This window comes from Bicyclus anynana, chromosome 17 (assembly GCF_947172395.1).
Source record: "Bicyclus anynana chromosome 17, ilBicAnyn1.1, whole genome shotgun sequence".
NCBI classification, from domain to species: domain Eukaryota; kingdom Metazoa; phylum Arthropoda; class Insecta; order Lepidoptera; family Nymphalidae; genus Bicyclus; species Bicyclus anynana.
In genome coordinates this window covers 11,166,924-11,182,995 of record NC_069099.1, presented here as the reverse complement: position 1 = coordinate 11,182,995, position 16,072 = coordinate 11,166,924, and the positions used below count along the sequence as shown (strand labels likewise).

The 16,072-nt window shown below is 39.5% G+C and overlaps 1 protein-coding gene across 1 annotated transcript in view; it reads right to left on the bottom strand.

Annotated features, from left to right (window-relative positions):
- LOC112055433 (tyrosine-protein kinase CSK) overlaps positions 1-16,072 on the bottom strand; it is a 49,984-nt gene that overhangs the window by 14,242 nt on the left and 19,670 nt on the right. The window contains exons 2-6 of the mRNA XM_052886509.1: positions 11,058-11,148; positions 7,259-7,375; positions 5,366-5,449; positions 3,833-3,911; positions 1,263-1,356 (exon numbers count right to left, since the gene is read on the bottom strand). Of these exons, the coding sequence (XP_052742469.1) occupies positions 1,263-1,356; positions 3,833-3,911; positions 5,366-5,449; positions 7,259-7,375; positions 11,058-11,105 (422 nt within the window). The 5' untranslated portion in view covers positions 11,106-11,148. The remainder of the gene's footprint in view (positions 1-1,262; positions 1,357-3,832; positions 3,912-5,365; positions 5,450-7,258; positions 7,376-11,057; positions 11,149-16,072) is intronic.

Here is a 16,072-nt window from a genome sequence, read left to right as displayed (position 1 = left end):
TGATTAGGCTAGTCGACCAGTTAGGCATAATTCGACAAAAACCATGCGAGTTTCAACCGATTATTAGTTCAATATTTTCTTATTGACCCAAGGCTTATTCGCACTTCAATTACCGTTGTGTGAAGGTTATGTCAATATTATGCAAAACAGTTTAAATTCTGAAATCTCACTGTTTTAGTAGTATATTTACGCATTATTAAAACCGCTAGATATTTACTCTTCATCACAGTTTATTTGTGGGATTTCAGGAGTTACTTTTTCTGGACTGTCGCGTTCTATAAATTCGACATCTGCATCCATAACTGACATACTTACAGTTAAAATACACGATAAGCCGTATCTTATCGCGAACAAAATTGTTGATATGTTTATCTGTGCTTTGAATGTCAATTGATTATCGTTATACGATTAAACAAATACATTATATGTTACCAACAATACGCGACAAGACATATAGTATATGTTATCTTTGTTACAAGTTGTTACCAAAATGTTAAAGATAAAATATAAGTAAAAACACCTGTTAAGTCATTAGCTAGAACGGTCTTAAAACATGTTATTAGGATTTAAACCTCACATTTCTTCAAAGTAAAGTGAAATTTAAACAGTTTAAGTAGTTTTTTTTAGAATTTAAACTAAAGTGACTGTTAATGTTAGTGTATTTCACATTAATTTATTATGAAACACACTAGTCGGACAAACTCCGACGTAGTATCACGTGAGTTTTAGTTGTGTTTCATAATAGAAATTCAAAAATCATTTATTTCAATTAGGCTTAGTTTTAAAGCACTTTTGAAACGTCAAATTATGTCATGATTTAATGGTGGTAATTAAAGTCGAAAACTCAAAAATTAAAATTACTAATAAATTAGGTTAAATACTGATTAGGTCCACTTTACTCTAAAGTAAATTGAGGTTTATTCTTGATCCATGTCTATGAATATGTTGGTATGAGTTCAGGGGTGGATAGAAATCTCACGAGGCCTAAATTATTATATTAGGGAACCCATTTTCATAAACATACAAATTACATAATAATTTATGAAAATGGGAAATAAATCATGAGATAAATACTAAATATTATTATACATTATATTTTGTTTTTCAAGGTAGACTAGTATTCATGACGTCACTCCAAATTGGCGGATACGCTATCGCGTATCTCGATATTGACTGAAGTCAAACTGTAAAGTGTACTGGGGTTTAACGGGATGAAAGCTTGGACTTATATTCTTGAGACAAAGTGCTATAAATATACTTACGGCCAGTGCGCTTTGTTGGCGAGTCTGGCAGCCGCAGACGGTGGGTTTTGAGCAGATGAGTTTACCAGCACATCGCTAGCCCCCTTGGGGACAACTGAAAACAAAAAATAATCATTTTAAATAAATATTACATGCAATTTGTTGTTTTGTCAATAGTACGACGACCACGGTATTTACGAGAATTTTATCGGTCTTGACGAAATTTGGAACAGAGTAAATTTTAAATAGGTGGAAGTATATTCTTTATCCCATAATAATAACAACCTTAATCCACGCAGACCAAGTTCTACTCTAATAGTTCACAGTAAAGATCTTAAAACATATTATCCATATTGATATTATAAAGGGTAAAAGCCTGTAACGCTGTAGGGGATAATCTCTGGATCTACTGAACCGATTTTGTTCTTTTATCAATGGAAAGCCACGTTATTTGTTAGTGTCACAGACTAAACAACCGGCGCTAGTCGGTCGGACGAAGTCGCTGGCGTCGGCTAGTATTAAATAATTTATTATAATAATAGTACCCGTTTCTGTGAGAATATGTAGATAAAATATAGCCTATGGCACTCACCAATAACGTGGCTTTCTAGTGGTAAAAGAATTATCCAAATCCGTTCAGTAGATCCAGAGATTACCCTCTACAATACCTCTTTATACCTAATACTTGTAACTTGTATCAAAGTTAAATTATTTCAACTTGCAAGATGTTGTTGTAAATAGTTAGAACGTAAAATAAAATACGTTACGAGCGAGTGTCATTAAATACCTACCAGCTATTTTACGAGTAAATATTAACAATTTTCATACAATGTGTACACAACAATTACTCGTTATTTTCTAATATTATTGCTTTATATAACTTCAGAAGTTATTGAAAATATATAAAATGTTTTATAGAAATACAATGTTGTACTGAAAACGAATGTATGTGGTTACCTCATGACTGACTAACACAGAAAACCGAGACGCGATAAGAAGACGTCCAATAACACAGAGCAATTAAGGTCAAAACCTTGATGTCGCGATGTATCACAAATACGGTTTATAACCGTTGACCTAGCGAACATAAAAAATCACAACGAGGTTAAATAATATTTATTTTTATTAGTAATCAAAATTATTGGAGAAAATTAATAGCGAACAACTAATTCAAGGTAAAATTAATCAAAACATAATTTTGCCTATTTACAAGGCCAAGCTTCATTCACTCCTTATAATTATAAGAGAGGATATTAGAGTTTTGAATCGCCACGCTGCTTCAATACGGGTCGACGAACTAGGGGTATTGTGTTTGACTTTGTAACGATGCACGTATTCATAACTAGCAGACGCCCCACGGTTTTACTAGCGTAGTTCCCGTTCTCGTGGGAATACGTGGATAAAATATAGCCTATGACACTCCAAGTAACTTGCCTTTCTATTGGTAAAAGAATTTTCAAAATCAGATCAGTATTTCCAGAGATTACCCCCAACAATCTTACAAGCTTTATCTGTTTATATTATTAGTAGAGATGGAAATAGGTCCAGGGACCGTGCTCTCCGACTTCCTAACTCCGAGTTGAGGATCATTACCGTGAATTTCTCAGAAGACACAAAAGCTTGATATTTCACAGCCCATCCCAGGATTCGAACCTAGGACTTCTAGACCTGGACCAGAAATACATTTTCACAGGTCTCCATTTGACTTTTTTTAATAGTAGATGTCATAATTAATTGTCTTTCAGTTTTCCGTATCAAATGCTAAAGATGATGACGAAAAATCTCAATTTTGCACTTCATCTTTGTTACCTATTATCCTGTCATTGCGTAACTAAAGACTCATCGGATGACACAGTTTTCCACGTGACTCATTTAAAATGTACACTAACTGCATCGAATCGTAATTCTTATGCAAACTTGACTCTGTGGAAGATCAAAACTAACTAACTATAATAGTGATATATTAATAGTGATTAATTGCTCTATTAAAACAATATGTTGCTCATTTTAATCCATAAATATAATTATACATATAAATATAGATTATCTCAGCATTCCATGGATTCATGGAGTGGATGCCAGGTAAAGCTAAACTCTACAGCGGATATTCTGCCCATTCTAGGATAGAGGGTAAAGTATTCTCAAAGGCGGTGGGCAAAATAAGGTTGAAAGCCTATGATTTTACAGATTGAAATAATCTATACTATATAATGTTATAAAGAGGTAAGTTTGTAGTATGGTAGGGGGTTTCTAAAATTCTTCTACCATTAGAAAAGCACGTTAATTGTGAGTGTCATGGGCACACATTTTATGCCCGTTTTCTTCGGCTAGTTTGTAATATTTTGTTTGTGCAGTAGAGACGGCGTGCACGGATGATTCGGAAGGACTAGAGTCTTAATAGCTCAACGGTAAAGCGGTCGGACACATCACCGAGGGGTGGTGGTTCGATCCCCACCCGTCGGTCAATTGTCGTACCCACTCCTAATACAGTGTTACCCTACTAGTTGGAGGGGAATAGTTATATTGGTCATATTAACAAAAAATTTAGAAAATATTCTTTTTTTTTTAAATACAGGCGGTTGTGCACTCACCCGCGTTGGTCTGCGAGGTGTGCATGGCGGGCGCGGGGCCGCTGGGCGCAGCCGCACGCACCGACGACGACATCACGTTCTGTAAACAAACACACATTCAATAAAAAAATCTCATATATACTAATACTAACGAACGCCCGCGACTTAGTTTGTGTGAAGATCGTTTTCCTACCTATTTTCCGCGTTGTCGCAAAATCCGTTCTTAGCGGACGTCTACTAAAATATAAACTAACTCTGTACTGATACCTTTGTACCGCAAACCTTTTTCGATATTTCGTGATCTAATTCGCCAATAGTCCACCACGCTGGCCCAATGCGGATTGGCAGACTTCACACACGCAGAGAATTAAGAAAATTCTCTGGTATGCAGGTTTCCTAACGATGTTTTCCTTTACCGTTTGAGACACGTGATATTTAATTTCTTAAAATGCACACAACTGAAATGTTGGAGGTGCATGCCCCGGATTTGAACCAACACCCTCCGGAATCAGAGGCAAAGGTAACAACAAACTTGTTACTCTTTCAAGTAAACCTGCTTCCATGTTAGACTGCATCGTCACAATTGGTGAGGTCGCAGCAAAGCAGTCACAAAAAAAAAATATACTTAAATACTGCGTCACAAATTCGCAATCAAATACAAGTTTTTAAAAACACACATTTTATCATTAGTACATATTAGTAATCTCATATTTACTCAGAGCAACTTGCCAATTTAAGCCATACTACTGCGTAGGTGTAATTACATTGCGAGTAAAAAAACCTACTTACAACATTGCTTATAGCTAATTAAAGTAGGTAATACCTATGCAGACTACTAGTAATCTCTTAGCGAGCAATGACACATACTTGTGTAGGCAAGTGGTTTGTTAACTATACATTCTTTAGTTATTATCACGCCACTAACGAAGTTGTAAGTAGTTTAATTTTAAACCTTTACTTTAATCATGAACTTGTTCTTGCCACAATTTCGGTAGTAGTGTTTATTACAGTATTGATTTCATTTTGATATACTAATTACGACGATGTTTACTACAGGATTACGCCTTTACCCTCATATAAGTTTGCAATTACATACTATTTAGAAATTATCAGGGCTAACTAAAACAATTCAAAATGTATGTTTTTCAAAGTAAGGATGGATCGTTCTTCCTAACTATTATTGACGACATATCTCGAGACGTAATAAAGACAAATGTCGACCAATACCGCCAAATCGAAAATATTACTTTCTCTCTTTCGCTGCAATTGGATGAGAGAGAGAGCGCTTTTGTTCTGGTGCGCATCTTATCCCTACAGGACGATGAGTTGTTTGAAATTTGGCAGAAATATACAGTTGTTTTTAACCTTGAAGTTCCATATTTTATGTGCAGTAAAGAACGTATCTATCTATCTATCTATAGTGTGAGATAGCACATATTCTTGTTTTTATCCTTATATTCCCACAAGAAAAAATCAAAGTGGATGAAATCTCGGGACACGATTAGTTAGCTATAGTTCAACAAAGTGTGCAAGTGTCTAAGTGAGTAAACTCACGTTATGAGCGACGGAATTGTTCTGCAAAGCTGACGGCGAGAGAGGTGCGTGAGGACCATTGCTTCCGCTGACTCCCCCACCCGACTGTGGACAACGTAATAACACAATTATCCACTGATACAACACAATACAAATTAAATAAGTAAACAATAATATTCCTTATTTTCAAACATGTGACGGCAAATCATTTTCCTTTAAAATTGATTAAGGTATGAAGGACATACCTACTCGATGAAATACATTAATTCTCTTATTTAAAATTAATAATAAAATAAAATTAATTAAAAGGTCCAAAAAATGTGTTGAATTTATCTGTAAGAGAACGAATATACCAGGCACAGGGACCCACGCTCTGCACACCATGTACCTACACAGCGAATGAATATACTAGTCTGGCAAGTTCGTTAATAACACTCCCATGACGAAGACGGGCGGAAAGACTGCGCGGGTGTGAAATCATGCGTGCGGGGAAGTGAGGTACATCAGTCGTGGGTTTTTCATTCATCGCTACACGCCCCCCGCCCCGCGCGCAACATCGGGACTGTTGCGAACGAAATTGCCTAGCTATAAAGGGTAGCTGAAGCGGTGGTGGTACTCGTTTCAGGCGGGCGGGCGCGGTGGTCGCGGGCGCTGCCGACGCGGTGTACCAGCCGCAGGGGCCACGCTCTGCGCACCATGTACACAGCGAATGAATAATATACTAACGGGTAGCTGAAGCGGTGGCGGTGCTCGTTTCAGGCGGGCGGGCGCGGTGGGCGCGGGCGCTGCCGACGCGGTGTACCAGCCGCAGGGGCCACGCTCTGCGCACCATGTACACAGCGAATGAATAATATACTAACGGGTAGCTGAAGCGGTGGTGGTGCTCGTTTCAGGCGGGCGGGCGCGGTGGGCGCGGGCGCTGCCGACGCGGTGTACCAGCCGCAGGGGCCACGCTCTGCGCACCATGTACACAGCGAATGAATAATATACTAACGGGTAGCTGAAGCGGTGGTGGTGCTCGTTTCAGGCGGGCGGGCGCGGTGGGCGCGGGCGCTGCCGACGCGGTGTACCAGCCGCAGGGGCCACGCTCTGCGCACCATGTACACAGCGAATGAATATACTAACGGGTAGCTGAAGCGGTGGTGGTGCTCGTTTCAGGCGGGCGGGCGCGGTGGGCGCGGGCGCTGCCGACGCGGTGTACCAGCCGCAGGGGCCACGCTCTGCGCACCATGTACACAGCGAATGAATATACTAACGGGTAGCTGAAGCGGTGGCGGTGCTCGTTTCAGGCGGGCGGGCGCGGTGGGCGCGGGCGCTGCCGACGCGGTGTACCAGCCGCAGGGGCCACGCTCTGCGCACCATGTACACAGCGAATGAATAATATACTAACGGGTAGCTGAAGCGGTGGTGGTGCTCGTTTCAGGCGGGCGGGCGCGGTGGGCGCGGGCGCTGCCGACGCGGTGTACCAGCCGCAGGGGCCACGCTCTGCGCACCATGTACACAGCGAATGAATATACTAACGGGTAGCTGAAGCGGTGGTGGTGCTCGTTTCAGGCGGGCGGGCGCGGTGGGCGCGGGCGCTGCCGACGCGGTGTACCAGCCGCAGGGGCCACGCTCTGCGCACCATGTACACAGCGAATGAATATACTAACGGGTAGCTGAAGCGGTGGTGGTGCTCGTTTCAGGCGGGCGGGCGCGGTGGGCGCGGGCGCTGCCGACGCGGTGTACCAGCCGCAGGGGCCACGCTCTGCGCACCATGTACACAGCGAATGAATATACTAACGGGTAGCTGAAGCGGTGGTGGTGCTCGTTTCAGGCGGGCGGGCGCGGTGGGCGCGGGCGCTGCCGACGCGGTGTACCAGCCGCAGGGGCCACGCTCTGCGCACCATGTACACAGCGAATGAATATACTAACGGGTAGCTGAAGCGGTGGTGGTGCTCGTTTCAGGCGGGCGGGCGCGGTGGGCGCGGGCGCTGCCGACGCGGTGTACCAGCCGCAGGGGCCCACGCTCTGCGCACCATGTACACTGTGCTGCAACGAACAGTTTTTTTTTTAATAATGAGCTCTGGACAGCTCTGGGTTCTAGCAGATTTTTTTTTATTAATGAGCTTTACGGCTCTGGGTTCTAGCCCTTTTGAGCCGCAACGAACAGACTAACATATGCACACGAGACTATTTACACAAGGAGTATATATTATTTACTGGTGGTGGTGGTTGGAAGTCTTTACAAGAGACCTATGTCCAGCAGTAGACAGGACCATCATCGGCATAATTATAATAATTATGATAAAAAAATTCTGAAATGTCATATTATTTTCAAAAGCAACGGGGTACAATAGTAGTACATAATCCCATGAGCACGAGTAAATATACAAACTTCGCCAAGCATTTGTTTGATAAACTTTTAACGAGATTTTCGAACGCGCTTGCAATAAAAACAAAATATATATTTCTCATTACATATTTAAATCCGTGATTTAAATTCACACGGATCTTACATTTGCATGCTTTGTTCTAATTTTAATTTGGATTCTCGCCGACAATTATATTTGAAGGTCAAATGTACTGAACAAAATAATTTTCGAAGATATCTCAAGGTATTTAATATATCTTACTAAAATATTTAGTAGTCTAAAAGCAGTAGGAATTATTATTATCAAAAGTTGTGTTTTTAATGGTTGCTGCTCTTGTGGCTTTAATCGACGTAGATCACAATATCACCTTTACAGTAAATCGCAATGGGGTTTTCAACAATTAAGTAATTAAACATTAAAGTAACTTTTTTGATTCGAATAGGAAAAAATTACATTGCGCTACTTATACGTAACTAAATTCGTAAATACAAGTAATTAGTTTGTTTCTTAGTCTAAAGTTCTAGACTACTCAATCCAATCCTAATCAAATATTGCATATATTTTATCTACGGGATACAGAACTAAACAAGGTATTCTATTGCTATATTCAAAAAAAAAAATATTCCCGCGGAAGTCCGGCACAGATACACAGAAAAAATCAACTACGAGTACTACGACTCGATCGATCGAATCCGCGAGCAAAATCTAGTAGAGTATAAAAGTATATTGAAAGCGATACCATTGCGACATTCCGGAACGGCTAGTATGGACATGGAATGCAACAATCACTCTCTTGTTCGCCATAAAAGCTGCTTACTAAGGCACGTGACTTATTATAACTTGCGATAACCTATTATTCTAATACACAAAGACAGTGCCCAGTGTATACGGCAATATTACTCGCACTAAGTGTTAAGGTGCTGATAGACTTGAGCATTCACTTGTAACAGAACATCAAGCATTCGCCGTGTTTATATTTGTCGAACTGAACAACGAGCCGAGCCAAGCATGGAGCCAAATATTGCTACGATGCTCGTCAAAAGATATTCTTCATGAAGATGTCAGACTTCGGTCGCGTGTGCCGCAAATCTGCTCGCTAGAATGCTCGCCAGAACGCTCGATAGTATATGCTCGCTAAAATGTTCTCGCATTTTTCTATGATGTAACATTCGCACGAATGCTCATTACAAGTGAATGCTGAAGTCTGTCAGCACCTTTATTGCTTATTCGGTTGCCCGCACCTCTGTTGGCAGAATGACTTACGCCATCTGAATTCCATCTACTTACCTATTTGAGATACAAAGATAACATTTTACATGCATTTGTTACTGACGAATTTAAACTTCTTTATACTCAAAAGAAGTTCTATATTTCATTTGTGACAATACACGTAAAGCAGAGCACAATATACGCCTACATTATTTATGTAGTATTTAGTGGTATATACTTTATCTGTTTATGTACTTAATAGCTTCCTGTCGGCAAGATATACTTCAAAATCTTCAGAAACGCTGACAATTTTCAATGTTTTAATATACCTCTATTTAAAGGTGAAAGCCATTTGAAATCCGTTTCAGAAGGAAAGAGAAAGACCGTGACGAGTGAACTTTGTTTTTAACCGACTTCAAAAAGGAGGAGGTTCTCAATTCGGTCGGTATTTTTTTTTTTTTTTTTTTTTTTTATGTATGTACACCGATTACTCAAAGACGCCTGGACCGATTTCAAAAATTCTTTTTTTGTTTTAAACGGTATAGTCCCATTTGGTCCCATTGCCATCATGACAAGATCTGATGATGGAATCCTGGAGAAATTGAGGGGAACTTTCGAAAATTATATCGGTGTCTAGTGTGTTCGTGAACTTTTCCATTTAGTGCCTTTAAGAAATATAAAATTATGAAGGTTTAAAATCGATCTGATGATGGAGTCATAAAACAGACGAGGGAACTCCTTGGCGATTTACAGCAGTTACCTTGTGTTTGGGCTTGATTAATTTGTCTTAATGAGAACTTTCTACATAGATAGGTTGTGACTGTCATTTAGGGGTTTGGTGATGAAGACCAAGGACAATTAAGGGAACTCCTTAACAGTTAACAGTAACTACCTTGTGTTTGGCCTTGTTTAATTCGTATTGCTGAGAACTTTCTACCTAGATGAGTTGTGTCTGGTATTAGGGGTCTGATGATGAAGACCAAGGTCAATGAAGGGAACCCCTTGACGGTTTACGGTAGCTACCTTGTGCTTGGGCTTGATTAATTTGTATTGCTGAGAATTTTGTACCAAGATGGGTTGTGACTGTCATTAGGAGTCTGATGTATTCGTTTGAGATGAAATTTTACACTAAAAATTGAAAAATAATAAAAATTTTAATAAAAAAAATACAACCGACTTCAAAACCTAAAAACGTACCCACTAAACTAAAAAGCGAAAAATAACATCATAATATGTTCTACCTGCTGATCAGTATGAAGTCGGTGCTTAGCCGGTGTTGTCTTAACTTAAGCCATTTCTGACAGGACCACATGAAACAACATTGTCTGCAAAATCTAAATCTATAAGATATGCTCACATGGCTTGAATTAATACATCACCGGCTTAGCACCGCCTTCATACTGATCAGCAGGTAGAACATATTATGATGTTATTTTTCGCTTTTTAGTTTAGTGGGTACGTTTTTAGGTTTTGAAGTCGGTTGTATTTTTTTTATTAAAATTTTTATATTATTAATCATCTTCATTGTATTTTTGGGGCCCACATAAGATAGCCTCTTCTTTTTTCCAAGAGAGGGAGACTAGGAGCTTCGGATTACCAATTACCATACTTATTCTATGCAGGTTAGTCTGATAAGTTTTGACGAAATGACGATTCACTCTTACGATTAGGTGCTATAACTTGAACTTTGAAGTAAAGTGTACGCACTAGTCCACAACTTTGCCTCCAGTAGGAATGGAGATGATGACTACGTTTTAATATATCGATTTTTATGAGACATACGGGTAAATTAATTAATTTATAAGTAAAAAGCAAAGATTGTCTGGATGTTTGCAAAATAAATAAGATTATAAATTATCTATTACAAATATTTTAAAGTAATTAGATGGAAATTCATACAGTTTTAGCTTCCTTACATTAAATGTGACATTTTTCAATAAATGAACTATAAACACAAACGCCCATACAAATCCAACGATCATTATGATCGACGACGTCATTAATTCGTGCCATTTTGTATGGGGCGTTTTTCAGGGATCACGGCAGCGCCGCAAATATGACCCTTTAAATTCCTGTAGTTACGAAAGTAATGATCGCAGATTATCATCCCTATAGAAATAAAGGCTCATTGGTGATGGGTGTTGGGTTACCTGTGCCAGCGGCGGATGTGCCTGGTGCCGGTGTACGTCCGAATTCATCCCGTTCAACCACAACCTCGACACCTCAAGTGTACCGCATTATCTGTAGACAAAAAAATGCTACTATTAAAACAGATATAGGTCTAAGATAATCATGCCAATATTAGACACATATTATGCTGAAGTTAGACGTGATAGCTCAATAGATAATATGACCTCTGCCTTCTATTCGGAGGGCGTGGGTTCATTCCGGTCCGGGGCATGCACCTCGTAACTTTCAATTATGTGCATTTTAAGAAATTAAATATCACGTGTCTCAAACGGTGACGGAAAAACATCGTGAGGAAACCTGCAAACCTGAGAATTTATTTACATTGCATTTGGTCAGCATGGTGGACTAAGGCCTAGCCCCTCTCATTCAGAGAGGAGACTCGTATTCAACAGTGAGTCAAATATGGGTTGTTAATGATGATGATCATGCTAAAGTTGGTATTTTTGGTTTGGTATGATTGGTTATATTCAATGAAAAGTTGGCCCTTGACTGCCATCCAGTGGCGTGCATAAGGTTTTTTAACTAGGGTATGCACTATAAGTAAAAATTAAAAAAAAAAAAATTTATGTATTCTCTATAGGTCCAGCATAGTTGTGTATTGTCCCTAGGGTAGGCAGTGCATTCTTGCATCTATAAAGTGCACACCACTGCTGCCACCTCACCTGATTTAGTAACTATACAGTTTAAAATGGAAGCAAGCTTACTTGGAAGATGTACAGGTTTATTCTACCCATACCTCTGACTACGCTAAACGCTAAATCGTTTGGCGGTATGTCTTTGTCGGTAGAATAGTAACTATCCACGGCCGATGCCTACCACCAGACCAGGATTTATTTTTCATAATAGGAATAGACTCAGACTCAGTTATGCGCTACAAAACAAGTCCCGTAGACGCGGTGCTAATGTCTAAATGGCGGTAATAGCGGTCTTATTGTCATTTGTATTTGACGCTGTCAATTTTGGTTCAGGTTTTAGCAGCGGGACTTCTTTCGTGGCTCGGAGTCTAGTTCCGGTGGTCGGAAAACACCACGCGGTAAAAGTTGGGAGCGTCTAACTAAACATACCTACCTACCTACCTACGCATACGTTTATATCTCTATAAAAATTCTGGGAAGTACCAAATAACTTCAGAGCGTTTAATTGCAGCCAAACCGAATGAATCTCCGTGATGAACCATTTTTGTTTCAACGACTAGTTTAAAGAAAAGGTTTTTCATTTTTCACATTCACATTTAAAATGTTCTACAGATCTGAAAATCTTGACCTCGTTATTTAGTTTGTTTCACAGTGCAGGGCGCAACGGGCGCGTCCCGAAATAAATGACTTCTGCACTGAAATACACGTCTGAGATAAAAAGAGCTATAAGCAAGAAGGATGTCCCTGAAGCTTGCATTATTCATATTTATATAGTAACTAGCCGACCCGGTCAAGCTTAGCTTTGACTTCTGTGAACTTCTTACCTATCCCTACTCTACCCTACTCCCACCCTATCTCTTCCTTAAAATAGTCACAAATATGTGCATATACCAATTTTAAGCTACCTTAAAAATTGCAGAATGATCCATACAAACTTCCACCCGCCCTTTTTGGTTAGAAAGAGACAAAAGTAGCCTTTGTCATTTAGTCGCTCCGATTTGCCGTGAAAGACGGACAAACAAACAGACACACACACTTTCACATTTATAAAACTAGTGTGGATTTAAATCTAATGATGATGATGACGATAATCTAATGATGGGTTTAAACCAATGATTTCAAATTTAAAATTGATTCTTTCAAGTATAAGGCTTACTTTATAAGCACTACTGAATAGTCAAGGGGGCCTTACATGCTACCAACTGAAGAGAAATAGACAAAATATCGTCCAATGGCGGCGGAGTTGTCTCAATTCCATCTCTTACATGAAACGCAATGAAAGAGATGGTATTTTTGGTTACGCCGCCATTGGTTGAAAGTCATTTTCTACATCTACAAATTAAATGAAAACAAAAATTACTCTGTGAAATCCTAAACTTTTCATTTCAAGTTTTTCAAGACATCATGGACATAAAAGGTTTTCTTACTAAACAAGTTCCCCAAAGTTAGAGGGAGCAAAATTAAACATAATAGGGTCGTTGACTCGTATCAAATTTAATATGAAAAATATTAATTTTGTATATTGAAGAGAATAATAATCATTATCAATAATTCAAGTTTCATATTTTAATTAATGATATCGATAATATTCGTAATTGTATCGGACTTCATAGAAAACTTATTTCCTTTTCCAAAAAATATCATCATAACCGATACGTTTTGGCTCGTTATTATCATTCTTTTTTTTTATTTATTCATGTCTCAAAAAAATGTTTTTTTTTCAATCTAATTCATATTCAAGTAGGACGCTAATGAACAATTTAAGATCCTTTAAAAAAAAGTGTCAACTAGCCTATTCACATTATAGGTGTTTTATTTCGCCAGTGAACCTTTGCGGCATAACAGTAACTTAATCTCATTTCACATGATACAGCAAAAAGCTACATGAAGACATACGTATATCGGAAGACTATCATATTACGTTCACAAGCTCAGTACAAACTGTACATTTTGTATTACATACATAGACGTACAAAAAGTACTTAACATTCAACAATTAAAAAAGAAAACTTTGCGATTGAGAGCGTAACTAAATTATTCTCCGTTTTTAAAATGTCGACCACATAATAAACAACAAAACTATTAGGTAGACATTTTGACGACCTCCGTGGTATGCGCGGTGTATATACAAGACGGAGGTCGTGGGTTCGATCTCCGGCTGGGCCGATTGAGATTTTCTTAATTGGTTCAGGTCTGGCTGGTGGGAGACTTCGGCCCTGGCTAAGACGTACCGCCAAGTGATTTAGCGTTCCGGTACGATGTCGTGTAGAAACCGGCAGGGGTGTGGATTTTCATCCTACTCCTATCAAGTTAGCCCGCTTCCATCTTAGATTGCATCATCACTTACCATCAGGTGAGAGTGTAGTCAAGGGCTAACTGTTAAAGTACAAAAAAGCTATTCGTAAATTCGTCTTAGGATCAGTCCTGCAAAATCTTGATAAACATTTAACTCTGCGATGTGTGCAACCCATTTAAAGCCGAACGTCCACCGCCGGCTAAACTAAATGAAAACTAAACTCATTGAACTAAGCTAAGCTAAACTAGAACCACGTTGTCCGTCCACCAATAAATAAGCTAAAACTACGTTATTGATTGATGGCCAGTTTGTGCTAGAACGTCGAGTTAACCGGACGTGATATGAAAGACGATACGAGCAGTGACGAGACTTTAAAGGCGGACTTTCGTCATATTAGAAGAAGATTGATTATTGTTTATTTTATGAAGAAAAAACGGAAACAGATACTGGATAAGTCAACACATTCAGTCCTGGAAAACAAGCAGCGAATTTTACACTTTGTTTTGAAAATTTTAAGATGTACTATCGTGTATCTAAACAACAGTTTAATGAGTTACTTAAAATGCAAGCTAAACTAACTTAGCTTAGCCGGCGGTGGACGTTCGGCTTTATGCTAATTTATTCCACACTGCGCGGGTGACTCAAGCTTGTCAAGCTAAGCAAATGTAAGTACCCGGGATCAGATCTGCAGTTAATGAACAAAGCTAAACGCGAGCATTAGTATGCGTGCCGTGTGGGAGTGGCCCCGCTGATTCACTCTCATTCTCCCGCCCGGCACCGTTTACACGTTATACGGAACACGCGAATCGCAAACCGGCCAGCCGTGTCGGCTATCGTGACTCCTACTTCTATTACGTTTTCATAATTTATGTAAACGTTCGCTATAACAGGAAAGCCGTTGTTGCTTGTTATGAAAACAAACCACATGTAGGAGCTGAGATTTGCCGTCGATCGGCATAATATTTACATCAGCGTGTGATACATTTCATAGATCTATGTTACGCAAACGCATAGGATATAATCAACGCGTTATGAATAAAATAACTATGTCGACCCGTGGTTCCCATTCCCGTGAGAATATAGGAATAAAATATAGTCTATAACACTCACAAATAACGTGGATTTCTAGTGGTAAAAGAATTTTCTAAATAGGTTCAGTACATTCAGAGATATAGAACGGTGATAGCCCAGTGTATATGACCTCTAGCTTCGAATCGGAGGGCGTAGGTTCGAATCCGGCCCGGGGCAATGCCTCCAACTTTTCAGTTATGTGCATTTTAAGAAATTAAATATCACGTGTCTCTAACGGTAAAGGACAAACATCGTGAGGAAACCTGCATACCAGAGAATTTTCTTAATTCTTTACGTGTGGTGTGTGAAGTCTGCCAATACGCATTGTGCCAGCGTGGTGAGTTAGCGTAACCCCTCTCATTCTGAGAGGACTCGTGCTCAACAGTGAGCCTAAAATGGGTTGCTAATGATGATGATGATGATGATGACATACAGAGATTAGCCCCTACAATACCACAAACTTTACCTCTTTATAATATTATTATAGATTATGACAAGCGAGGCATACGAGTGAAATACTTATTTACAAAGAGGCGATTATGTTGGTATTTGTAACGCAATACTGTTATACCGTGTCGAGTGGAAAACGCATATTATATTACCGGCAACTGTCTACACCGCAATGCGCAAATAAACAACAAAGCAAATAAATTATGTATGTACTTAGAATCCACCTATAATAAGCTGATCTATGTCTAATTTGTTGTCCCATATTCTCTGCATATATAAAACTCGTATAATTATCAACCCATTCGCGGCTCACTGCTGAGCTCGAGTCTCCTCTCAGAATGGGAGGGGTTAGGCCAATAGTCCACCACGTAGGCCCAATGCGGATTGGCAGACTTCACAGACGCAGAATTAAGAAAATTCTCAGTTATGCAAGTTTCCTCACGATGTTTTTCCTTCACCGTTTGAGACACATATACACATAACCGAAGAGATGGAAGTGCATGTCCCGGATCGGATTCGAACC